Here is a 27,991-nt window from a genome sequence, read left to right on the forward strand (position 1 = left end):
CCAATAAGAGTCATTGGGCAAGACCCTGGAGAAGAGTGTCTGCTAAATGCTGTAAATGTAAATATATAAATATATATATATACATACACTGTTTGGCTGCAGAAGACATTATTTTATATGACCACCAATCAGATGAGGCGCTGGAGAGGTGGGAGCACAGTGGTGGTGTGCTCTACACTAGTAAAATTCACGGAAACAGATGCAGGTGTGTGGGTTTGAGCTGTCTGAGCAAAACTGAGCTGTGATCTTGAGCTCTTCGGATGGAGCTCTGTGGAACATTTCCCCATGGCCAGACATTCCTTTTGCAGGTGCTCATAAGTGACTCGGAAGTGTGAAATCTAGTGCCAGCATGAACTCCTCGCTGACTGTTCTAGAAGCAGAACCAGGATCAGATCTAATTATGCCTTTGGATTATTTATAATAGGATTTCACTGCAATATCTGAGTTTCCCAACAGCTCAGTTTGCTTAAGAGGAGAATGTGCTGTTCTCACCGTGTGGCAGGAACCAAAGCTTATTCACTGATTCACACAGTCACCCTGCAGGGATTAGCTTATATACAACATATTCATTAGAAATGAAGACATCAGTGATTAATGCAGATGGTGTCCAAAATAATGGAAACATCACATACACTACACACATTTGGGGCATTTTTTTGTACTTTTAGCAGCAGGTTTGCAGTTGCAGACTGCAGCCCACCTGTTTATTAGGTCCCTACTGCACCATCCATCAGCAGAAAGGACCCCCATAGGGCCACCTCTGGTCAGATATTACTTGGGTTTATTACTCAGCCCATCAGTGACACTGTCAGCGTAGCAGCATGTTAGAGTGTACTGCTCGTATACAACACTTAGCTACTGTGTGGTCAGCTTTATGTAGTAGGAGACAGTAGGAGACAGCAGGAGACAGTAGGAGACAGTAGGAGACAGCTTTATGTAAATGTTGTTCTGCCCTCTAGTGGTGATCCTCTGACCACTCAGCCCCAGTGATGTAACCGTTTTAACAGGCCAGAGCTGACTCAAAGGTGGCTACTAATGACAGGGCTACTCGCCATATGCATCAGGATCCACAGGCACTGCTGCACGTTTCCTGACTCGCTCCATTTCACTTCATATCTGTGTCATCCCTCCTTATATAACAGAGCCAAAGAGAGCCGGACGTGTGATATTACTGAAGCACATACCAGACATATAGAGTCAGCCTCAGACTGGCCAGGCACAAGAGGGACTACGCTTTTCAGACTTCATTAAAATCTGAGGAGAGTTTGGATTTATTGGTTTCCTTATAAGTCATTTTGTTTAATTTACTCAGTCTGCTTTTCCCAAAAACGTCCATCATTCATTTTCAATCATTTTCCAACCCCTGACCCTAATCCTAACCTTAACCTTAACCTTAACCTTAACCTAACCTAACATAACATAACCTAACCTAACCCAACCTTAACCCTAACCCTAACCCTAACCCTAACCCTAACCCGAATCCTAACCTTAACCTTAACCTTAACCTAACATAACCCAACCTTAACCCTAACCCTAAACCTAAACCTAACCTTAAACCTAAACCTAAACCTAACCCTAACCCTAAACCTAAACCTAAACCTAACCCTAACCCTAACCCTAAATCTAAACCTAACCCTAACCTAACATAACCTAACCCAACCTAAACCTAAACCTAACCCTAAGCTACCTGGGGCTCAATAAAGACAGAGATCAAACAATATATATATTGTTTTTCTCACAATCCCACCACAATAGTGTGTCATTCTGAGGTAAGATAACAGGGTGGTAAATAAGCTTATGACCAATTACGACAGAGTCAAATAAAATCCAAGTACAAAGTAACCATGACAACGAAAGTAGAGTTTATTAAAAGTTTATTAATGAAGGTTTTACAGAATGCTTCTTGGCGTAGCCTCCGTGAACAGACTGCAGAAATATTACATCATCGGTACCAAAAATAGTTCATGCCAGTTTCAGACACAGTAAGCTAGGAGCCACTGGGCAACCAAGCAGAAATTCAACCCACATATAAAATGAACAGCTCAGTTGGTAGCATTGCAGCATTGTGGTCTATCCAGCTGTTGCCTCCTAATCTCCTCAGTATTAATGAAGTTACAGATAAACTGAGGACGTAAGAAGAAGAACTGGGTGTCATACTGGCTGTTGCTATTTTTCATCACAAAGGCCCCAAACACTGGTTTTCCTCATCATAACTGAGCCAAAATACAGTCGCAGCTCCAGCTTCCCATTGCAGCTGGTTGAAATGAGGTTAAAACCACACAAAAATACAATACAAGCTGCTGCTTTGTTACTGGAGCTGAATAATTGGCATGTTTCATGTGTCCTGTGCTGCCATTAGCGCTGTTGCATAAGCGTTTCGGTTTCAGATGGCTTCACAGCTTCTGACCATCTGCGGCCACGGAGCTTCAAGCTTAAGCATCTTCTACCAGTACAATATTCAACTGTAGGAGCTATTACATTCTAAGCCTCAAAAAGCAGGAAATGAGAGCAGCCACAGAGGATAAACAAGATTAGACATAAAGGTTAGGGAAACAAACAGGGCTAGAGGTTATTGGGGTCTGCAGGGAACAGAACTGGATAAATACTCTCTGGAGGAGACGGAGAACCTACATCTCATTAAATGACTCTCTGCAAGTAGCAGTTAGATACACCAAACAGCCATAACATTAAAACCACCAATGGTGTGAATAAATTCGAACTGTGATGTTCTAGACGACCTGAGAAGTAGAACAAAAGAAGTCGACAGCGGCAGAGGAAAGCTTGGCAGGAACAAAGTCTCAACAGTGGGATCCATCCTCTGGTCAAAAATATATATAAACAACTAAGAAATGGTACCAAGTCGCCTTAACACCACGTAAGTCCACTGCTATGTGTGGAAGAACAGATATAATCACTGCTTCAGTCTGGGGGAGTGTGAGGACACCTTTGGAGGTCTTGTGGAGTCCACATCTCTGCAGGTCAGAGCTGTTCGAGACATCTACATTTAGGGCATTTAGCAGACGCTCTTCTCCAGAGTTCTTACAGAAGAGCTTCACTGTTTACTGAAGAAGAACCTCAGCTAGTTTAAATAGACTAAAATTCAGACCCTCTAATCTTAGACTCTACTAAACACAAGTCAGTAAGGAGACCATAGTACTCTGCTATTCACCCAAGTCCTCTCAGAAGAGGAGGGTCTTCAGTCTGGGTTTGAGGACAGCGAGCAGTGGACTCTGCTGTTCGGTCACTCAGGGGAAGCTCGTTCCACCACTTCGGTGCAGGACAGTAAAAAGCCTGGAGACCTCAATAGAGCTTACACCATTTTAGGTGGGTGGTTGTAATCTTGTGGCTGATCAGAGCAAGTGGTAACTAGTGGAAAGACCATAAAGATGCTCAGGGAGTATCCACTGTTGGTTCGAGCGTTTATTTTGAAAGCTTTAGCTAAGGTAAACGTGTTCTAATGAAGTACCAGCAGATGATGCAGTATGCTCTCCCTGTTGAAGCTCTGTGGACGTCTGTAGACTACATGTTAATGTATTAAATACGAGTGATTACAGTCAGCACGGCATACTGGAATCTGTATTATCTGACAAATGCTGGAGAACTGAAGGTCTTCTGATGCTCCCTCTTCTGCAGTGCTAGTGCTGGTGTTTGTATTTAAAAGGATTTGGTTGAATATGTGATTGTTTCATGATGTCATTATTAAGCATAATAGGTCATTAATAAACCGCTTAAATAAAAACCACCCAAACTAAACAGCAATTTGTCAATCATATTCACAAACAGAATGACAGAAATGAGACATAGATGAATTAGAAGCTTAACTACCACAGAGCTTTAGCTGGAAGAAATATGACTCAAGGCAAGCTAACCTAATACCCTAACACACGTGCAGGAGCGCAGAGGGAAGCTTCGGCTCTTTTGGTCTGACTCTGGAAAGACACAGCCATGGTGCAGCGCACAGACCAGTACAGGCTCTGAAGGCTTGAACAGCACACCGAAGACGCTGGGGTTTGTTGGCTGGAGACAGAAAAGTACCCTGGATAGATGATCACTAGTGTGTGTGTTCCTCTGTGCAACAGAGTAGCCCGCTGAGGATCCTGAGCATCACAGAGTTGGTGATCCAAAGATGCTTCTGAGCTCCTCCCAGCAGCGAAGCCCCACAACAGCGCACACACACACACACACACACACACACTCACACTCACACACACACACATCTCTGATCCTTCTCCTCTCTGCACCTTCTCCTACACATTCTCTTTTCATCATTTTTTCGCTCATATGCTTCTGCTCGTATCCACCCCTGGACCAGCCAGTGGCCAGCTTGTCTCTCACTTCCAGGACGACTTCTCCATCTCTGCAGAAAAGACATAAATATAATAATGATTAATTCAACAATTTCATTAATCCACACTAACTGGCACCCATTAAGAAATTTATTAGGAACACCTGTACACCTACTCATTCATGCAGTCAGCAGGTAATGTTCATCAACCATCAGAATGTGGAATAAATGTGGTCTCAGTGATTTGGAGCCCTTTGAGAAAGGCTGGTTTGAGTATTTCTAGAAATGCTGATCACCAGAGATCTCCTGATCTCCTCAAACAGTCTCTAGAGCTACTCCGAATGCTGACAGAAAGGCTACCCACTCTGTACAGCTGTGGAGAGCAGAACAGCATCTCAGAATGAACCTCCAACCTCGAGGTGGATGAGCTACAACAAAAGAAGAACCACATTGGGTTCCACTTCTGTCAGCCAAGAACAGAAAGCGGAGGCTGCAGTGGTTCAGCACAGCCTCACCAACGCAATCACTAACCTTTGGGGAGCGTTAATGCCGGTCAATCACTGCTTTAAGGCCACAGCCTGTTTGACTATTGTAGCTGACCATGTGCATCAATCCATGGCCAGTTTACTTCTAATCTTCTAATGCTCCTTCATGCATGTAGCAGATAAAGCCTTTAGCAGGTCAGAGTCGTCCTCTTTCATTATCTTCTTCATTATTCTTCAGCAAAACAGCCTCAGAGCATGACACTGCGGCCAACAGTAGGTACAGTGCTCTTGTGTTTAATTGCTTAACCTTCTCCAAACACTAAAACGCCACTATAAAACATCTCGACTAAACGTAATCGATCAGTCCAGAACAGAAACTGAAAATAAATGGATTTTATTGAGCCCATTAATCAGCAGCTCATCTGATCCGATCTCTGTATCAGAGTACCAAGAGACTTGGATTGGATCAGGACATCCCTACTTGAAAGTGTTGATTTGGAGTATGGGCTTTTTTCTTGGCCAGCAGCCTCTCAGTCCATGGCTTTAGAATTATTACACAACCTTCAACCAGACATGAGTTCAATCAATCAGACAGGCCAATGATGACACTGATGAAGAAGAAGACTGCCAGGGGAATTTCCAAGCTCTCACTTTACAGTCAGATTTGACAGAGTGCAGCTTTGACGAATGAGGGCCACCGACACTCTGTGGCCCCAAACATGGTGGATACAGGAGAGACTGGAGAATCCCTGAGAAATACACACAGCCATGTCTACAGATACAGCTGAGTTGGGATGGACTGACTCTTTTACCTCTATCCAAGTCAACGACCTTCGGAGAGAAAAGCTTGGACATCTCCGCCTCCTTCAGAAGGTTGTTTTTGAAGTCTGCGAGAGAACAAAGAAGAGTTGACCAGAGTTGACCACTGTCCTCCAGGTCGTTCTAGTGGTATGAAGGGATTGTCAGGTAATCTCACCAAGCTTTGTCTCCTCCTGGTTGCATGTCTTCATATCTGGAACGCATCTCTCGGTGTCCATGCTGGTTTGAGACACATGTCCCCTGAATGAGCAAGAAAACTGTTACATAACTGGACGTCTTGATTCCTCACTGTTATTCTGCAGACAGGATCTCCAGGTACTCACATGTATTTCACAACAGGCAGCTGTGGCTTTGCGACTGCGCGTGGATCGTATTCCAAACCTGAAAGAAAAGGCATGAAATCAAAATGGAAATTCAGGCGTTAGAGAGCAATAATTCTCTACATGGTCAGTTTGAGAAGAACCACTAACCTCGTGTCTTCCATCGACGGGTCAGGAGGATAATGGCCAGCACAATGAGGGCCAGCAGGAGAAGCGTAGCCAGGATGTAGCCTAGCTGCTGCAAGAAGTGACCTCGCTGCTCCGGCAGGATGAAGTTGATGACCCGAGGAGGCACCTCCACCTCGTTAGTGACTGTAAGAGAAGAAGGCGTTACAGTAGAGGAAAAAGCTGCTTCTATAGGCTCGTTTCTAGTGGGCTGAGCAGATCTGCTGGCTATTCTATTATCTGAGTGTACGGGAGGTGCTCTTTAAACACTGCCAGGCTGAAGCTGTCCTGCAAAGACATTCGACTTGCCTAGTAGACTGATGCCAACCCCCAATCCCTCAGCCAAACGTGCTTCAGTTATAGTCAAGTCAAGTCAAGTCAAGTGGGTTTATTGTCATTTCAACTACATACAGAGTACACAGTGAAACGAAACAACGTTCCTCCAGGACCATGGTGCAACATAGACAGTGCATACAAAACACAAGTGCAACACAAACAAACAAGTGCGGAAGGACAACACAGTACAGACAGAGGATAATAAATAATGACTGTAGTGTGCAAGTTGTGCAATGTGCGATAAATAGAGTCCAGTGAGGTAGTAAAGTTATTAGTGCAAATGCTTGTGCAAAAAATGCTTCCCATGTTATCTGGGGTAAAATGGTTGGAAAGAGAGAGAGAGGGAGAGTGAACATGTACCAGAAAGATATCAGGTCAGAAGTTGAGTTGTGTTGAGGAGTCTGATGGCTTGGGGGAAGAAGCTATTGCAGAGTCTGGTCGTGTTGGACCGGATGCTGCGGTACCTTCTTCCTGATGGCAGGAGGGAGAATAGTCTGTGTGAAGGGTGGGTGGAGTCATCCACAATGCTGGTTGCTTTGCGGATGCAGCGGGTGGTGTAAATGTCCATGACGGAGGGGAGAGAGACTCCGATGATCTTCTCAGCTGTCCTCACAATGCGTTGGAGGGACTTGCGGTCAGAGGCTGTGCAGGTCCCAAACCAGGCAGTGATGCAGCTGCTTAGGATGCTCTCTATGGTTCCCCTATAGAAGAGGGTGAGGATGGGTGGAGGGAGACGGGCCTTTCTCAGCTTCCGGAGGAAGTAGAGACGCTGTTGGGCCTTCTTGGCTGTAGAGCTGGTGTTCAGGGACCAGGTGAGGTTCTCCGCTAGGTGGACACCAAGGAACTTGGTGCTCTTAACGATCTCCACAGAGGAGCCGTTGATGTTAAGCGGAGAGTGGTCAGGTCTTGATTTCCTGAAGTCAACAACCATTTCCTTGGTCTTCTCTACATTCCAGTGAAGGTTGTTGACTGTACACCAGTCTGTCAGCTGCTGCACCTCCTCTCTGTATGCTGACTCGTCGCCTTTGCTGATGAGACCCAGCACAGTTGTATCATCGGCGAACTTTATGATGCTGTTTGAACTGTGTTTCGCAACACAGTCATGAGTCAGCAGGGTGAACAGCAGAGGACTCAGTACATTGCCCTGAGGTGCCCCAGTGTTCATGGTGATGGTGCTGGAGCTGCTGTCCCCGAACCGGACTAACTGGGGCCTTCCTGTCAGGAAGTCCAGGATCCAGTTGCAGAGGGGGGTGTTGAGGCCCAGCAGGCTTAACTTCCTCGTGAGGTTCTGTGGGATGATGGTGTTGAATGCTGAACTGAAGTCTATGAACAGCATTCTGACGTAGGTGTCCTTCTTCTCCAGGTGGGTAAGGGAGAGATGAAGGGTGGTGGTGATGGCATCGTCCGTGGAGCGGTTGGGACAATATGCAAATTGCAGGGGGTCCAGTGAAGAGGGCAGTTGGTTCTTGATGTTCCTCATGACTAACCTCTCGAAGCACTTCATGATGATGGGCGTGAGAGCTACGGGACGGTAGTCATTGAGGCAGGACACCGTGGACTTCTTCGGCACGGGGACGATGGTGGTGGTCTTGAGGCACGTTGGGACAGTGGAGCTGTGCAGGGAGACGTTGAAGATGTCCGTGAGAACATCTGTCAACTGGTCTGCACACTCTCTGAGCACTCTGCCGGGGATGTTGTCTGGTCCTGCAGCTTTTCGTGGGTTGACTCTGCGCAGAGTTTTCCTCACGTCCACTGCAGTCAGGCACAACACCTGCTCGTCCGGCTTGGGTGTGGTCTTTCTCACCAACGTGTTGTTCTGTGCCTCAAACTGTGCATAAAAGTCGTTCAGGGCATCGGGGAGGAAGGCATCACTGTCACAGGACGGTGGCATTGTCCTGTAGTTTGTGATTTCCTGGATGCCCTGCCACATGCGCCGGTGTCCTTAAAGTGGTTGTGGATTCTCTGGGCGTGTGCGCGCTTTGCCTCTCGGATGGCTCGTGACAATTTGGCTCTTGCTTTCCTCAGGGCCACCTTGTCACCCACTCTGAAGGCCGAGTCGCGGGTCCTCAGTAGCGCACGCACCTCAGGAGTCATCCACGGCTTCTGATTTGGGCGTGTGGTGATGGTCTTGGAGACAGTGACATCATCAATACACTTACTGATGTAGCCAGTGACTGATGCTGTGTACTCCTCCAAGTTAACAGAGTCGCCTTCAGTCGCAGCCTCCCTAAATAAGTATTTAATGAGTCAACCTGCATCACATTTTCAGTATCTATTTATGCTACTGATTGCATTCTATCATATCAGTACGAGTTCCATAAAAGAGTTCAGTTAATCAGTGCTTGGTTGTTAAAAAGGGTTAAACTAACACTTGTAGAAAACAGATCAGGTGTTATAGGTTATACTCCTCACTGATTTACTGATTTAAAATGAGTCATTAGTATTGATGATGAGTTAATGAACCTTAATTATTCAATTCCACTTGATGGTTTCTTCCCAGAACCTTTACATTATGTCCACACTCACATATCTCCTTTACACATCAGTTCTCCAGTGAACCGTCCACTGACCGGTCTTCAAGAGTCTTCCACAGCACTGAACAATGAACTTTTAGCACCTTCATTTTTAAGAGTAAAGGTAGAGATGTTTAAACTCAGACTGAACTCTCCTTGAACTTGGCATCATGGTTTACCCTTTCATCAGCCACAAGGGGGCGCTGTGTTCTCATAAAACATCAGGCTTAGTGAGACACATCACACCTAAACATTCAGGAAAACCTGAGAGACACAAAAACGCAGTTTCTGCTGCACTGGTTCATCTCTGGTTCAACCAAGCCGTAAACCAGCCAATTCCACATTCACTGCCACATTCACTGCTCAGCTATTCGGAGAATGAGCTTCACTATTATTACCCCGTCTGTGTTGAGCTTAACGCCATTTCTACAGGCCTTAATATTATGGGAAAGTCTGAACTGCTGTTCTGGGGGAAAATGTTCACTCTGAAAGTATCTGAGCAATGTCTGGGGCAGACGCTCAAATTTCCCTTTGTTTCTGCCGGCCTGTCTGACAGACAGACAGACAAGAGCTCTAGCACTTTAAGCCTCAGCAACAAAGAGCAGATAAAGCTTCCTAAAATCAGGTGGAAACGACCCAGAGAAGCTGAGGAGAACCAGATGGAGAAGGTGAACGGGTGCACCAGTCCCGTGTCTAATGATTTCTCTTTCACTAGGAGTCAGCCTACAAAACTGAGCCTCCATATGCTTGTTTACCTTCAGTTCATCTTAAAGCCGTGGTTTTAAAGGAGAAGGAGAGCCAGGCCCCGGGGTGTGTCGCACTGTTGCTTTTCAAGCCAGTTAAACATAATAGTGTAAAGGAAGGGTGGGCAAAAAGCTCTGAGGGAAAATATGAGGACGTCCCACTGTGGTTCAGCTGAACTCCCTTGCTTTTGTGCTTTAAGAGGAAAAATTTATCTCAGGCAATAAAAACCCGCACCAACCCTGAACCTCCGACACCAACACCGCACCACATTCAGTCCAACAAAAACACACAACAGGGCTCAGAGTGGCTAAGTGGTCTAATGAGCTGCCACTATGGCCCGGGGGGGTTGCGAGTTTGAATCCCGAGCCACGCTGCTTTACCATCAGCAGCCAGAGTTAGAGAGAGCACAACAGGCCGTGCTCTCTCCGGGTGGGTAGATGGCGCTCTTTCCCCTCATCACCTCTTTAGCGATGTTGGTTGGCACAGGCGTCTGTTAGCTGATGCGGTGGAGCTGGGGACCCGGTGCAGGTGACCAGGTGGTGGCTTTACCCTTCCAGTGTCTTGAGTATTGCTAGTGCATTCGACAGATTCGACAAACAAAATGTAAAATAATAATACGGCTTCTAGACTAGAAGACAGACATTTCTGTGAATCTCAGTTGTTCTTTATATTGTCATCATTTTGTGAGGAATGGCTCAATAGAAATGCTCCACATTTTTACACTGACTTCCATTGAAAGTTAGAAAAGCTTTTCCTCCTCCTGTAAAGCTGCAGTTCTGGAGATACCAGGCTATTGTCCGACAATGACGATATATATGCTAAACACAAGCAGATAAAAAGTGAAAGACTGAAAGAGAAGGAGAAAGGAGTGAGAGGGATACGTGAGGAGGACAGCAAGACAGTCTGGAGTCAAATGTTTTGATTGGAGCTCGGAGTAGGGGTACGGTTTAAAGACACGTTGCTACTGCAGAAACAGCTGGACACTGCCTGTGGTCATAATAATAAGGTGGTGGAAGGATCAAAGGCAATCATGGCTAACCAAAGGAAAGAGAAGAGAGAGAGACAGAGAGAGAGATCTTTAATAAACGCAACATACACTATATGGACAAAAGTATTGGGACATCTACTCATTCCTTGTCTTCTGAAATCAAGGATATTAAGAGCTGATCCTGCTTCTGTTGGAGTAATTGTCTTTACTGTCCAGAGAAGAAGACTTTCTACTAGATTTTACTACCAGCATTGCTGTGAGGATTTGATTGCAAGGTCATGCTGTGAGAACACAGTTCTTCCACTGCTCCACAGCTCAATGCTGGGGGGCTTTATACCCCTCTAGCCCACGCCTGGCATTATTAGGCAGCATGGAGCCAATAGGGTCATGATGTTTATCCACTCCAGAGAGTCCTATTCTATTGGCAATACTTCTCTACAGGGATGTGCACATGTGTGTCAGCAATGGGTGAAACTTAAGTAGCTGAACGCTAAATTAGTGCACTTAAGCGCAGCAGTGTATTTGGTGTACACTGGCCTATAGGCCTTTACTGCAGCTATTAGCAGGCTGAGCATTTGCACATTGTCTCTGGCAGTTAAGAAGATAAGCATTAGCACATTAGATGATTAGTGCACCTACAAATTCTAGGTCTTCTCTGCAATCTTCTCCACTACCACTTACTCTACTCCCTGAATGGCGCAACAGCGAAATGGGCACGGGAATGGATGGTACACTGCAATTATCAGCAGGGGATTCTGTGAGGGAGCTTCTACCATTTCTTCAAATTGAATGCAGTAAACACTGCCTGCTGCGGCTCCACCATCATTACCCACCACTACCTGCCACTTCAGCCTAACCACAGCACAAAGGCCTACCGGGAAGATGATACACCACAAACCTGACATCATCAACACTGCCACTGCCAGTGCCATCTCATTTTACCTGGGCTACAAAACACCAGTCCAGTTCATGTTAACGTTTCGAAAATGTCAAAAAAAAAAAGAGGAAAAATCTTTCTATCCAAAACATACGAAACACATTTGCCCAATTAAAAAACTACGAGTAGACACCTTCATTATAACAGATGAACAGCAAAATCTCCTCTGCAACCAGTTCCAGAAAAGCTCAGCTCATGCAGGGTCAATCTGACTTCCTACAGCTGCTCGGCTTTTAGTGGAATCCTTCATGGACATCAGAGCTCACTTGGGTTCTTGGATTGGCTGCCGTCTCCAGAGCGAAAGGAGGAAGCAGAGCTTTTATAGAGCCAGTAATCCGGAACAGGAGCTTCTCAGGAACTATGGGATTGTCCTGATTTCATGGCCACCAGGGTGGACATAACCCAATGTTTGGCTGCTTTGTATAAAAGCATGAAGGGGGACCATCTATATCCTCTGACTCGGCAGCAGAGCTCGCTGAATTCAGAGCCAGACATACAGCGGAGTCTTCTAAAACAAGCCCTCAGAGCGAGAGCAGAAGGTACCCAGTGTGTACCGCTGATATTAATACTGTAAAAAGTAAATGCAGAGAGTTTAGATGAGTGCTGCACGGCTCGGTCACTGGGACTGTTCCCACGGCTGCTGCAAATGAGCAGAAGAAAACATGCTATTATCTCTGCAAGCACAGTAATCACATCTGCTGGAGCTTCCAGGAACATGGCTGATGTGTCCAAATGTGATGTACACCATTACGCCAACCATCACCACCAACAGCAAAAGTTATATTCTGGTCATTTTTAGATGCTCCCTGGTAATGAAGTGGACTGTTAATATTTACTCAATGACATTAAATTTAACCACAGACTAATTTTACACAACCTTTACCATCCAAGGCTACACTAAATGTCCAAATGTTTGTGGACACCACTTCTAATTTTCTTCTTTTTTTTACTTATTTACTTAATTTACTTCTAATTTTTAGCATTCAGCTAATTTAAGCTGCACCCACTGCTGATACAGATGTGCAAATGCACACACAGCTTGTCTAGTCCCTGTAGAGAAGAAGTACTGCCAATAGAATAGGACTCTCTGGAGCAGATCAACATCATGACCCTATTGGCTCCATGCATCTGAAATGTCCTGCTTTATGAGAGTGGGACATTTTTTGTGATTTCGGTTTGGTCTGCTATCTGAAACCTGATGTCTAACCTGTGGATTCTCAACATGTACGCCATTCCATACAGAAGTTACCAACTACCTCATGGGGGCGCTAAACCACAGTAGGCGGGACTGTGAACTGCAGCCGGTACGCTGAAATGAAAGCTAGGTTAGTCTTAAGCTTTTGTTGACTTTTACCTCGTTGTACCGCGTGACGTCTGTGTACTGTTACTCCCCACTGAAAACCCTTCAATCATTGGGGTCTTAAAATACCCTCAATGACTCTCAGTGCAAATGTTTCTCTTTAAGGAACCAACAGTGGTTCTACTCTGGCATCACTCCAAAGAGCGCCTCAGTTTTGAAGAACGGAGTTCAGATATCTGCATCTGAGAGATCGGAGACAGTTGCCTTCCACTCCATGCTTACACAAGCCTGAGGAAGGGGCCAGCATATTTTGTTGGGTGGGAGGGAGGGCAGTGGTGGTGGAGAGCTGACCTACATCCAACACAACCTCCTCCTCCTCCTCCTCATGGCTCCAGGGGCTGATGTAAAACTCCAACCACAGACGACTGGATGCTTTACACATGAAGCAAACTCCAGCGTCCGAAACAACAACAACCCAAAACAGAAGAACAGCAGGATGAAGAGCAAGCAGAAGAGGATGAGTGTACACAGCAAAACTGATAAACCCAGAAGAACAGGCACATAAACACACACAGACACAGACGCCCGGCTGATGGACAGAACCAGCAGTAAGGAAAATGATTCGGGGGAAAAACTTTGCGCTCACGACTATTTTGAAATTGCCAAGACAAACAAATGTCAGAAACGGGTCAGCCTGGCCAACTTCATCAGGGTCACACCAACGACAGGCTGCAGTCGCTTTACTGAGGTGCAGTCAATAGAGATCCGAGCAGAAGCAGAAGGTCTTTTGTCAGTAATGAGTTCAGCAGTTCTCCGCTTTGCTCTTTTCTCCCCCGCCCAAAGGGATATGATGTTATCCCACTGGATTCCACTGAGGTTTGTGTAGACTCGGGTCCAGTAAGTGCAGGCATTTCTCAACCGGAGAAAATGGCTTTCCCACATTCTCCCATTAGTGGCTTTTTAACCGAACTCCAACACTGCAACCCCCTACCCCCCTTCAATTCTCCCCCCACCCTAATTATTACAAAATATGTCTAAAATGAGGGGCGTATCGCTTCACTCAGCTCCATTTGATTCTATTCTCAGTAGAAGACTGCAGACATGGGGACGACGCTCTGGGTCTGTCACTCACGTCTCTCCGTCTCTGTCTCCGTCTCTCACTTGGTTTTCAGGATATTGTATACAATGTGTGGGAGCCGTTAGTGAGCTGCCGTCAATATGCAGGAGACAATAAAAGGATTTTACTAATCTGATCTAATCTGTGGGGCTGGATTATTTACACATGCACCGATCGGAACGGTATCGGCTGATACGGTATCGGCATTAAGAGACTCCGATTCATTTGGGACATCCCTGCCCTACTGTTCTTGTTGTTACAGTCAGTTTCACACCTGGTTTTGTCACTGTAATAGTAACCATCTAAAATCCATCTAAAATCCAAATTCTAGTAGTAGGATCAAATAAGATGGAATTTTAGTAAAAATAAATTTCATGGGCCCCAAATCTTCTCATTTTTGTGTCACGATATTTCATTCCATTCCTTATTGAACTGGTTATAACTGTTTTTTTTTCTTGTAGTATTTCTTCTGCACAGCAGTCGCACCACGGTGAGACGGAGAAGCGATGCAGGCTTCTGGTCAGACAGACCTGAGCTGTTTTCTTTGCTTTGCTGAAGGTGTTTTGTATTCTTTATAAAGGGGCTGAAACGTCCGTCTCTGTTTCTGGAAGTTTATGGAAGTAGAAATCTGCTACACTCCCACTCACACCATCTCCATCTCCTGTATTCCCACCCTTCCCCTCACTTCTGAGACCTGCCGTTCTCTTATCCACAGCGAAAAAAATCTTCCATCCTTCCATCCTCCCTTTCCCCGTCTGTCTGGCAGCACTTCAAACACAAGCGCACACATGGCGATCAGAGAGAAACGGGGTGAACTGAGGGAATCGGGGCAGAGGGGAGAAACAGAGGAATGTTAGAAACTGAGAAGCGAGAGGGAAGAAGTTTGCTTTCTACGAAGAGGACAGATGGAGAACTGCTCCATGTTTACATCTGGAGGGTTCTTCTACAGAACTGAGGACCAGAGGTGGATCTGGAGGCTGGCCTCAGTGTGTGCTGTTCCTCCCACTCGGACAGGGAATGATGTTGACATCGCTGTGTGGTTTAATGTTTACTGAGAAAAGCTGCAGAGCACCAATCCCATGACTGTTTTTCCTGATTTCTGTTTTAGATTTCAGATTGTAGAGTGGAAAAATGATAAGCAGCACCATGCAAATGCTTTCACCAAGGTCCCAGACAGCTATGAGCTCCTCTAAGCAGCTGCCCAGCCTCTGAAAATTATTATTGATGCCCACAAAGGAAAGTCTGTGAGAAGATAACAAATCGTGCTCTGGTAACTATTTTTACAGTTTGAAATGAAATTAAGAAATGACCATTACCAGGATGGATGGAGTTAAGACCAAGAACAGTTTCCAAGAGAACTGCTCAGAGGATTTGTAGAAGGCCAAATCAAAGCCCTGTGCTTTCCTAGGACCTTCTGGAAGATTCAGCAGGCTGGAGTGGAAGAGCACTGTTCTACAGCAACACCTGCACTAAGATGATCTTCATGGAAGATTCATCATACGTTCCATCATCCAAACAACCCTGACGCATTTAGGAAACTAGTCCTGTGGACGGATGAGGTTGCAAACAGTAAAGGTATGTTTGCAGAATTTAATGAAAGTTACTAACCAGTGGGTGGATGGGTCATGTTTTGGGCTTGTGCAGCAGCCAGTGGCACAGGGAACATCTCACAGGTAGAAGGAAGAATGGATTAAGTTAAAGGGGGGTTACTAGGACCAGGCCCAAAATGTAAAGGCTCCCCAAATGTTTGCTTCAGAATTTGATGAACAGAAAGTCATTTCGCTTATAATATTAAAGCAAATAATTAAAGTATCTCAATCAGATCATCTTCTACACATTTTGGCTACTAAATGTTGACCAGTATAGCCCAAATGTTGCATGCCATGTGCACTACAGCAGGGTTGGGGGGGTTGGGGTCGCACTGCCAAACATGCTTAAATGCACAAACCAGTAATGAGTCCCTCTCCTCTCCCCCACACACTCGTAAAACAGTAAAATCTGCAGAGCTGTACACAACCGTAAACGGGCCTGACCTGCTCTGAGTCTTTCATCAGACACCGTTCGTTAGCACACTTTAGCTATAAGATGCTAAGATGTGATACTTTATTAACAAGCTTAGACGTTAGTGTGGGTAAAATAGCTGGGCAGAGGGTGCTGGGGCACTTGACATTGGACACTGCTGCCTAAAATGACATCACTGATCTGGAGGACAAGATAGATCGCTTATCTATTTTGGAATTTATATATTTAATATATATTTATATTATAATAATAATAAATAAACAACAAACACTAGGCAAGAACACTACTGAACATAATGTATGCCTTTTAAACTGTGGACCTCAATAAGTGTGTGTGTGTGTGTGTGTGTCTGTACTTCCTGTTTCCTAGACTCTTTCCATTTGTCCTCTTTAACACTTTTCCAAATAACAACATTTTCTTTCCTGTTTTTTTTTTTCCTGCTTCACTAAAAAGAAGGCGAGGGGGTGGGAGAGCGAGGGGGTGGGAGAGCGAGGGAATGGGAGAGCGAGGGAGTGCGAGAGAGAAACAGCTAACAGCTGTTGGATGGGGGGGGGGGTAATGAGGTTGGCTCAGTATCTGCTGACTATGGAAAGAGGAAATGCACAGCAAAACATGTTTAAATGCTCAAACCAGTAAGGAGCAACACCCCCCTCCTTCTTCACCCCCCGTCTCCACCCCCCTCCAATCTGCACCCCTGCCCCTCATCTGCACCCCCACACTCATAAAACATAAACAAAATCCAGAACTGAAAATAAAGATCAGCAGAGAGCAGAGCAGGAATGACAGGCACAAACAAAAAGCAGCATCTGGCCTTCCCATTACTTCCACTACATGGTTAAGCGTAAGTCACTGCCATGGCAGACATGCAGCTCGCCAGTAAACACTGTTGGGCTGGGGATGGGGTGTTACGCTGGAAGCACACGGACCAGTTCTGACAGGACCCCTAATATCTGTACACTGATTTACGAGTGAAGGGAAGTGCTTTAGGACCAGTGAAGAGAAACACAGTACAAAGAAGTGTAGTGTAATGTAGTGTAGTGTAATGTAGTGTAGTGCAGTGTAGTGTATTGTAGTGTAATGTAGTGTAGTGTAATGTAATGTAGTGTAGTGTAGTGTAGTGTAGTGTAATGTAGTGTAGTGTAGTGTAATGTAGTGTAGTGTAATATAGTGTAGTGTAGTGTAATGTAGTGTAGTGTAGTGTAATATAGTGTAGTGTAATATAGTGTAGTGTAATGTAGTGTAGTGTAATGTAATGTAGTGTAGTGTAGTGTAGTGTAGTGTAATGTAGTGTAGTGTAGTGTAATGTAGTGTAGTGTAATATAGTGTAGTGTAGTGTAATGTAGTGTAGTGTAGTGTAATATAGTGTAGTGTAATGTAGTGTAGTGTAATGTAGTGTAGTGTAGTGTAATGTAGTGTAGTGTAGTGTAATATAGTGTAGTGTAATGTAGTGTAGTGTAATGTAGTGTAGTGTAGTGTAGTGTAATGTAGTGTAATGTAGTGTAGTGTAGTGTAATATAGTGTAGTGTAATGTAGTGTAGTGTAATGTAGTGTAGTGTAGTGTAATATAGTGTAGTGTAATATAGTGTAGTGTAATGTAGTGTAGTGTAATGTAGTGTAATGTAGTGTAGTGTAGTGTAATGTAGTGTAGTGTAGTGTAATGTAGTGTAGTGTAGTGTAGTGTAATGTAGTGTAGTGTAATGTAGTGTAGTGTAATATAGTGTAGTGTAATGTAGTGTAGTGTAGTGTAATATAGTGTAGTGTAATGTAGTGTAGTGTAATGTAGTGTAGTGTAGTGTAGTGTAATGTAGTGTAGTGTAATGTAGTGTAGTGTAGTGTAGTGTATTGTAGTGTAATGTAGTGTAGTGTAATGTAATGTAGTGTAGTGTAGTGTAGTGTAATGTAGTGTAGTGTAGTGTAGTGTAATGTAGTGTAGTGTAATGTAGTGTAATGTAGTGTAGTGTAGTGTAATATAGTGTAGTGTAATGTAGTGTAGTGTAATGTAGTGTAGTGTAGTGTAATATAGTGTAGTGTAATGTAGTGTAGTGTAATGTAGTGTAGTGTAGTGTAATATAGTGTAGTGTAATATAGTGTAGTGTAATGTAGTGTAATATAGTGTAGTGTAATGTAGTGTAGTGTAATGTAGTGTAGTGTAGTGTAATATAGTGTAGTGTAATATAGTGTAGTGTAATGTAGTGTAGTGTAGTGTAGTGTAATGTAGTGTAGTGTAATGCAGTGTAGTGTAGTGTAATATAGTGTAGTGTAGTGTAGTGCAGTGTAGTGTAGTGCAGTGTAGTGTAGTGTAATGTAGTGTAATGTAGTGTAGTGTAGTGTAGTGTAATATAGTGTAGTGTAATGTAGTGCAGTGTAGTGTAGTGTAATATAGTGTAGTGTAATGTAGTGCAGTGTAGTGTAGTGCAGTGTAGTGTAGTAGCAAAAATATCTTACTAGAATCTTCACGGGGGACAGCTTGGGGGGCATCAGTAGGATCCTTTGGGATGGGTGGGTCAACAGTCAGCTGGAAGATGCGCCTCTCGTGCAGGCCACAGTAGTGGTGATGTAAATGGCAGGAGTACAGCCCTTGGTCAGGGGGCTGCAGGTCTGAGATGGTGAGCGAGAAATCTCCTCGGGAGAAAGCTGTGCCTGAGATGTTCATCTTCTGCTGGATGAAGAGTGGCCCATAGTGGCGCCGTTCTCCTGAGGCGTACAGGTCAATAAGGCGGTCGGCACGGTCATGGCGCACCCCTGGGGGCTGGCGGTCCCAGTGCACCACCTGCTGCTGGTCCTCCTGACTGTTGCCCTCTGTCCAGATGGGTCGGCGGTTCACACAGGGGAGTGCGACTGTACTGCCCACCAGGACCACATACACCGCCTTCTGGCCATCCCAGAAGCGGCGCTCCTTGCGAGCTGGAACCACAACAAACATGGGAAGAATTATAACAAAACGCGGTGTTTAAAATGTGAAGGATCACTAGATGTTAACATCACACGCCATCAGTGCAGAAAATCCATAGAGAATATAAATATATAATAAATACTGTGAACATAAATCCAGTAAAAAGGAGAAACAAGAGCTTCTCATTCTGAAGAAAGTAGTGAGATCTTGTCGGTGAGCTAGTCTGAAGAACAGAGCTCGGTTCCTCCAGGGTTCTCCTGGACGCCCCCCAGTCCAGCCAGCACAGCGTGGAGGATGTGTTCACCTCCATCAGCAGCAGCAGCAGCAGCAGCAGCAGCTCACCTGATTCACCATCATTAAGCCCTGATTTACCACCAAACCAGGTGTTGATCTGAGGAGAACTCTAAATAATACTAGACTCCATGAGGAGAACTTTGGAGATGTTCTAATGATGAACACAGTGATGGAGAACCACCACCACTTTCTGTAGGAGTGATATTATTATTGGTGTTTATTCTAATATCAGTGATTTACTGAGCAGATGAACACTGACTGACCAGATCAGCAGCTTTACTCTTTACTGTATTACTTAAGTGGAATTAGAGAATGCAGGCTGTAGGTAAAGCTGAATTAAATTTGGATCACAATAATATGATTGTTAAAATCTTTGTTTAGACAGCCATTATCTGTCTAAATGTGCAGCATTTATCCATCCAAGTTTACTGTAATGGCAAAGTGGATTTTGTCCATATTGCAGAAACTTAGCTCCACTGAGACGGAGGTGACCGCCACATATCAGCTCCTCACAGTAGTAATACCTCATGCAAACAAGTAGGAACTGGTTAGGAATAAAACTAAATAGATGAAGAGATGTTGGAGATGAAGAGGTAACCCACTTGACTTGGTGACGTTCAGTTGCACTTTGATGGATTCATAGAGATGGCAGTAGTGATGGTGGAGGTTGCAAGAGTAGATGCCTCTGTCATTTGTCGTCACATCTGTAAAAACAAAACACATCAGTTTAATCAGTGAAATGGGTTTTTAAAGTTTCCAGCCCAGAAAAGAACTACTGGTGCTCACCCTTAATGACCAGTGAGAAGTTGCCATCTTTAAAAGCGGTCTTGGCCATGCTGATGCGTCCCTGGTTATTTGCGTTATAGATGCGCTGATCTCCTGCGGAGAACATGTCCAGAACCCTCTCCATGGTGTAGTCCGGAGCACTGCGAAACAGATCCCAGTGGACAACACGCTGGCGGTCCTTCAGTCGGTCTTGGGTCCATACCATGCGCTGGCTGTGGCACTGTAGTACTGCTTGCGAGCCCTGAGGGGCGCTGATGTTGTACATGGCCACCACCACACTACTGCCATCACTCTGGCCTAGCACTGAGGGGAAGTAATGACAGCAGGTTAGCTTGACTAATTGACTTGTGTGCTAGATTAGGGGCCCTGGAGACCCCATTTCCTGAACATTAGTGGTTTCCTGTAGTAACACACACTACCTTCAACACGGGAGCGCGTGCTAATGAGTGGACTAGCTGGATCAGGTGTGTTGACAGTAGGGTTGCAGTGGGATACTGGTCGTAGGAATACTATGGTTTGATTATTGTTATTATCAGAGTTTATAAAACAATGAATAAAAATTTATGGAAAAAGTAATCAGCAGATTCATCCATAATGGAAATAATTATTAGCTGGAAACAAAGTAGTATAAAAAAATCTCCACCTCACATGCAGCTTTCTTATGTATGTATTTGCAAAGGAAGAATTATATGTTACATATTTATTTTAGTAATAAAATGGTTTTAATTGCAGTACATATTTTGTTTAACCACAAAAATCTTTTAATAGACTAACTACTGCTAATAATAACTGTGCTATTTTCTGAGATGTATATTTCTTATTATACCCTGCAAATCTCACACCATTGCAACCCTAGCTGGCAGCAGGGTAAACACTAAAAAGTGCAGAGCAGGGGGGTTCTCCAGGAGCAGGGATGGGAACCTCTGATCTGGATAACAGCACTATACAACTGTTAAATCCAATATAATTTCATCTGTTGTTATACAAGCGCTTATTAAGATCCATCTGCTGGACCTATAATCATGTTGAGGTTCATGATCTTCTGCCGTAATTCAGGGAACTTATTGGTAGGTGATTCTACAGAAACAGATAAAAGCTGAAAATGCTGGATTTGCCCTTTAAAGTGTGTCTCAGAGACTCACCAGTGGTGAAGAGAGCCGACACAGCAACTGTAACAAAAGCAGAGAGAGAAATGGTTAAAATCTCACACACACACACACACACACACACACACACACACACAAGAAAGCAAGCCAACGTGAGGCTGTGCCAAAAGCACAGAGCAGATCAGACCCCCTCATATAGTCCTTCCTCACAGGCCAAGCATCCTCCTGACCATATGCTCCCAGCCTCCTCTCCTAACAGCTCTGTTAGTGATGGTCTGCGCTGGGTAACCGATTTGCTGGAGAAATCCACAGAGGAGAGAGCCCATTTGTCAAGCTGTCAGGCTGATGTGTCACCACAAATCAGGCCATATGGCTACACTATAAGAACAAAAGTATTGGGACACCTGCCTGTTCAGCATTTCTTCTGAAATCAAGGCTATTGCAAAGAGTTTCTCCTGCTTCTGTTGGAGTAACTGCCTCTACTGTCCAGAGCAGAAGACTTTCTACTAGATTCTGGAGGAGCATTGCTGGGAGGATTTGATTGCATTCAGCGACAAGAGCCTTAGTAGTGAGGTCAAGATTTTGGATGATGATGAACACCCCACCTTATCCCACACTCATCCCAAAAGGGGAAGCACCACCATCATTTCAGAGAACACAGCTCCACCACTCCACAGTGGGTGCAACTGAAAGCAGCTGAATGCAGATTTAGTAAGGGGTGTCCACAAACATTTGGACACATAGTATGTATGTGGCTTCACACACATTTCAGGGCAGTGTTCAGATCTTTCCATCTCTAAAAGAATATTAGTGAATGGAACTGGACTGAAAAACAAAGTGAACCAGGTTCCTTTCTCAGCTCCACAGCTGTGTTTTCTCTGGTGATGATTTGGAGACAGTGAGCAGTGAGCCTCAGAGCGCCAGATACGATGAAAAGCCTGCACAGCTTGTTTATGAATGGGTGGCATACTGACGGTGAGTTCGTAACTTGGAGAAGTAAACACAGTCGCCTTTTTACGTCTGCATGGTCAACACACATCCCCCAGCAGAATAAACCCCTGCAGTCTAAACTCAGGCCCAAAATATTACATTAAATATTTGAATAAAGCATCACATAAGCCTGAATTATGCTCCTGCAGTTGTTTAAATAGAGCGCAGTACGTCTCCCAACCAAGTCAACAATCAGATTTGTCTCGTCGTCTCGTTTCAGTGACTTGGAGGAGGAGAAATACATCTTTTTATTCCAAAAGACAGATCAGTAACTCTTTCCAACAGAGCGGTGACCCCAAACACACACATCAGAGGTGGCTGTGGAATGGCCTTAACTCCTGAACTCAACCATAACAAAAATACCTGGACTGTGTCTGAATACCAGGACTGTGTCGGGAAACCAGCACAATAGTTTATTAATATTATTTTTCCCTTAGAGAGGTAGAGAGGTAGAGCAGCATGTGGGCTGAGGAGGTAGAGGTAAGGAGAATGTGTGAGCAAGCATGATCCTGAAGCTGCTGATTTAAGATAGAAATACCACAGAATGCTGCAGACCTTTCATATCTTCCATGTCTGTAGAATACAGTTACCTACAGTTACCTACAGTTACTTACAAACAAGAAAAGTTGAGTTGACTCAAAACACAAAACAACTCAATGGAAATGTGTTTTTAAATACAGAAAAATATAGAAAATTATTCTCAGTACAAAACAATAATAATGATATAAACGGTAGAGCAGTCAAACCCAAACCCATACTGTATATTACAATAATGCCCCAGTGTTTAATCCAGCGATTACTAGCAGAGGCTTCATCACACCTGAACAGCTTAAAGGATTAAAGCACAGAGTGTTTGACTGGGAATGGCTGGAGCGTCCCACTGACGGCTAATTAAGATGCTCTGTTATGGGTTGGAAAACCAGACACTTGTTAAAGAGACTGAGTCACTGTCTTTCTCCCCCACCCACGACAAGCCACAAGCTAAAAAACCCACACCCAAAACCATTACACAGAAAAACTAACACAACATGAATAAATTAAGAGCTTTACACAAACACACTGACAGTGAGAGAAGACTGAGAGCACAACACCTACAATATAATACATGTGCAGCACTACATTTTGTTTCACTAAATAAGCCACTGTCACTGACACCAGTCTTTACACCTAAACTATTCATTAATAATATTTTCTTTAAAAAAACATTTAAGAAGAAATGTTCAAACACGGCTTGAATAAAGTTAATGACGTCATGCTCCAACATCCAATTAACTGCTGTGTAAGTAAGCAGAGATGCTCAGCAGTCTGTGTGGTTACTTTACACTGGCTGTTTACAGACTCTCAACACCCTTAAAATGGAGCTATTAAGGTTCTTTAGGAAAGGCAATGGTTCTACATAGACTTATGTATAAATGACACTTTCCCTGGTTAAAGTAATCTTTTATACACATAAGAAAAACCTCTTGAAAATGGTTATTAAAAGAAACTGGTTCTATATAGCACCACAAAGAATCCATTTCCCATACTTTATAAAACCTTTTTAGCTTCATTAACATAGATTAGTATTGTGATCAAATTGATCATGATAACAGTCACTTCAGCATACTGCCCATCCCGTATCTGAGATACCTCTGACCGGCAATAGGGCCTACACATACACCAGCACCCAAATCACACTAACACACTAAAAAGTGCAGCGAATGTAAGAGAATACAAAGCGAATGCTACTGAAGGCCCTGCCGTGCTCCCAGGACAGCTGTTTCAGCAGCTGTGGTTAGCATTCAAATGAGTCAGCGCCTGGAAAAGCTGCTCCGCTCTAGCTGTTCTTCGTGCTTCAGCTTTTCAAAGCAAACAGTTTTTTTACTGAAACAGAAATGACGGACCACCTCGATAGTCATCTTTCTCAGGGGTAAGAGTAGTGGCCCTACAGGGACTAAATCTGTGTTTTTCTACAATTGTTTAATTCTGTACGCACCAGGAAGTCCTCTCTTTATCCCTCACTATTGAACAGGCTGTCTGTTACTGTGCCTTTAAGACGTGCATGTAGATTCAAATCATACTCTCAAACACACACGATTTGTGCACTTTGTGTGGCAGCAGGTCACTATGAACTGAGGCCGGACTGAAAGGAACAGCCGGAGGGAAAGATGAGGGCAGTGCTGGTAAAGAGTTTGTTAGAAACCAGAAGAACACGGAAGAGAAGAGAGGAGAAGAGTGGAGACATCTGATGAGACACAGTAATATCCACATATTCACACACACACACACACACACACACACACACCTCACACACACACACACACCTCACACTTCACACACACACACACCTCACACTTCACACAAGGCCGCACAACTCAACACCTGCGCGAGAGGGTGTGAAAGCAATCTGTGCTCTCGCCCTCGCTCTCGCTTTCACTGGAATGAGAGAAGATGAAAATATCTGTGATCTTACATCAGACTTGGCTGAGCTGTGCAGCCTAAATTGGGGGGTACTGAGAGGTGAGAGTCTGCTAGAGCTGCAGTTCTGGGTTCGGGAAATAAAGACGGGGATTTTCTGAATGAGAAATTTTGGAAAGTTGGAAATGGATTTAATTAAATCCCGGCTTTCGGCAGATGACTCTCTCTCTGAGTCTGTCAAAGCTCCTCACACTCACGCTATAATCACATCTCCTGGGCTCAGACCCTAGACCACTTCATACAGCTTTCTAATATCCTTCCCTTTCCCCCAGAGGTTCACTGATGAAGTTTGTGTGGGTTTATTGTACCAAAACAAACCATAATTCATTTTTTTAATTGATCAGACATTCTTTATGCCATAGAGTTAAACAGGCTGCTAATGACACTGTGCCTTTAAGGCTGAAATATGTCTAGTAGCTCTGTGATGACTGGCTACTCTGTATTGTAGCTCATTTAACAAACAGTCCTGGCTGAAACCCTCAAACTAAACTGCAGTGAGCTCAGTGAGCAGATGGGAGTAGGGTGGGGTAACAGTAATAACTGCAGTACTTAAAATGAATATAATGACTAAAATTTCTGCTCCCTGATTGGTGGTAAAGTCACAAGCTGATTTAAACAAGGTCAACAACAAAAATGGCCAAAGCGACCATGAGGGTTCATTCTAAATGAAAAAGGAAGAAGCAGACCTGGATACACCCTGAATCCGTCGGCAAGACTTGCCCTTAAAGCAGCATTATTTAAGCACCTGGGCTCCCCCTACAGTCAGGAAGGGTAATTCACACTTTGAGTTACCATTAAAGGACTTTACACATGCATTTCTGGACAAGCTAAGAGATACAGGCCCGTCACTGAAGGTAGAGCAGCATGTGGACTGAGGCGGTAGAGTAACACTACACTAATATGACTCGGGTTACGCAGCGTTACACAGCAGCGTCCCAGCCTGAAGCAGAAGTGATTTTAGGAGAAACACTGAATGAGCAGGTGTCCCAATAGTTTTGTCCATATACTTTATGTGAAGCCAGCCTACCACATATTTCTAAACAGCTGCTAACACAATGTGATTGGACAGCCAGTTCTGTTACATCAGCTAATTGATCATCGCACCACTAGCATCATGTTGAACGATGTGGGGGAGAGGGAGGGCCACCCTGTCCACCCAAAGAGAGCTCCTGGACTCAGACAGTTGTGATTTTACCAGGGATTAAACCTGTAATAACTGAGAAAATTAGCTTTAATTGTGTTTACTCATTTCCAAAAAGTGAAGATAATTTGTTTATCCAAGAAACACAAATTCAATTTAAATCAAATTAAATCTTGTGCGATTCCATAAAAACCTTCTCCTGTGTTCCTGCAGACGCTGGCTAGAACACTGAGCTCTGAGAGGTAAGCACAGCAAGGCCTTGTTCACACATGTTGTGCTACCGGCAGCTTGTGCTCCACCTGGTCTAGGCATTCAGCCGTCTTCGAGATCTGCTGAGTGTGCAGAATCCTAATGTTCTAACAGGAATCTGAACAAACACAGCTTAATTAGCTTAATTAGCATGAATGACAACCATTAAACTTCAATAATAGCAGGACAAGATGGTGCAAGTTCTATCTAATCTGTAACGAAATAATATTTGAGTATAAAGAACCTTTTTATAGTTAAAAACATTATAAAGAATTGCCTCCAGATCACAGGTCCTCAAACTGGTTATCAGACCTTCTAGACAGTTGGACTTTCTGTGAGGAACTCTAGACCTGTGCAAAATGAGGTTCTCTAGAACTGTACATTCAAGTCAATAACCATGGATAATTCAATGCATTAAGAAGCGATGTATATGGGAAGCAACACTGTCACCTATACCACTTGTATACTGGTAAAATCTTAACACACATTAAATACTAATCATTTCTTAACAAATATCTGCCAATAATATGATTCTGACATCACCATGCATCTCAAGATCTTAAGAAGTGGCCCATTATGCTATGCTGAGGGCCAAGGCCCCAGACAGACCACTATATTGACCAAACCCGTGAGGAGATGAATCAGCCTTAGTCAAACATCTTCTTCTGGTTTTGAACAAAGCCACATGTCTCTGTTCTTGGTGTGAGGGACCTGTCCAATGAGTCAGTAGTGGTTTCTTGCAAACACAGCAGAAAACAAGATCTACTGTGGTGATTCACTTTCAGTGTCCTTCCAAGACCACCACAGGCTGCAGAGGCCATCTGATGACTACCTACCAAGAGGCTGTTTTCACCAGCCTGGGCCCCCACGAGAAGGCCCCTGTAATCATGCAAAATATTATCAATGCCATTTCTAAAGGACGTCAGGCTGGCTAAACCCTTGGGGCTGACTAGTGGTAAAGCATCATCATGTCTACACTTGGCCCCCGCTGAGCAATACTGGACTCTCTTCAAAACAAACAAAATTCCACAGCGATAACAGTATAAAGAGAGAGAGCCGGGCCGCTTTAGTCCTGCTGCAAAATAACCCATTTTAGACCCTACATCTGGTTTCTCTTTTCAGAGAATGTCCACACAAACAGCTCCTGCCTCGCTGCCCACTTTGTGCATGAGTCCAGAAAATAAGCACATAGCTGTGACCCTTGGTTCTGGAGGAGAAACAAGGGAAAGAACCTTTTTGCTTTCCTCCAAAACAAAGAAGTGACACACATGTCCAAGTAGTGCACATGCAACAGTTGGTCTGAACATCTGCTCTTCATCAGACACGAACAGTAAAGCCAGACTGAAAAGCCATTATTGCTTGTTGACAATCTTAAAGAAGAGGGCAGGGGCTCACAAGCGCCCCACTGGGGGGTTCTCTGGGCTGCTTATGGAGAACCTGACCATAACAAGTTAGGTGGTGATCTGGATCAAACACAGAGCACCAGACAGCTGGGCTTTATCTCACTTATATAAGCTTGTTTTGATGCTCTTGTGGAGAACTACATCCTCCTACACCTCGACTCTAATCTAAACCTGATCCTGATTATTACTATAATTCTAATCACACTGCTCACCTTAACGTCCAGAGCCGACAAACAGAGCAAGCTCCCACAAGGTCAATGTTCTAACATCCTGCAGTTGAGCTCAAAGTTGTGGTAGAAGTTACTGCACAGTTCTAACAGGTCTCTATAAGCCAGAACATTAGAACACAACAGACACAGAACTCCTCTAGAAGCACTAGGAGAACTGCAGTAAAGCTGATCTACAGGCACGGGTGGATGGAGATACTCACTCTGAAGAAAGAGCAGCACCTGGACTTCAACTCGCACACCTGCTTTCTTCATGGCAGCCTTTTTCCTGAACTTCACCTGGACTTCAGAAGCTGTTTATCCAGCGTGTGGAAGAGAAGGCAGGACTGGATCACCTGTAGGAGCTGCAGCAGAGTCTCAGAGGTGCTCACTGTTGGTCGACCAGCGACTACAGCAGCAGCAGCAGCAGCAGTG

The 27,991-nt window shown here is 44.3% G+C and overlaps 1 protein-coding gene across 1 annotated transcript; it reads right to left on the minus strand.

Moving 5' to 3' along the window:
* Positions 1-1,857: 1,857 nt before the first annotated feature.
* mxra8a (matrix-remodelling associated 8a) lies at positions 1,858-27,991 on the minus strand. The gene is made up of 10 exons (XM_072666180.1): positions 27,781-27,991; positions 21,147-21,173; positions 20,005-20,307; positions 19,821-19,922; positions 18,477-18,935; positions 6,060-6,221; positions 5,913-5,970; positions 5,747-5,829; positions 5,583-5,657; positions 1,858-4,357 (listed from the first exon to the last, which is right to left on the minus strand). Exons 1-10 carry the CDS (start codon positions 27,830-27,832, stop codon positions 4,332-4,334), a joined length of 1,347 nt encoding a protein of 448 aa, XP_072522281.1. The 5' UTR covers positions 27,833-27,991; the 3' UTR covers positions 1,858-4,331.

Source organism: Salminus brasiliensis, chromosome 21 (assembly GCF_030463535.1).
Source record: "Salminus brasiliensis chromosome 21, fSalBra1.hap2, whole genome shotgun sequence".
NCBI classification, from domain to species: Eukaryota; Metazoa; Chordata; class Actinopteri; order Characiformes; family Bryconidae; genus Salminus; species Salminus brasiliensis.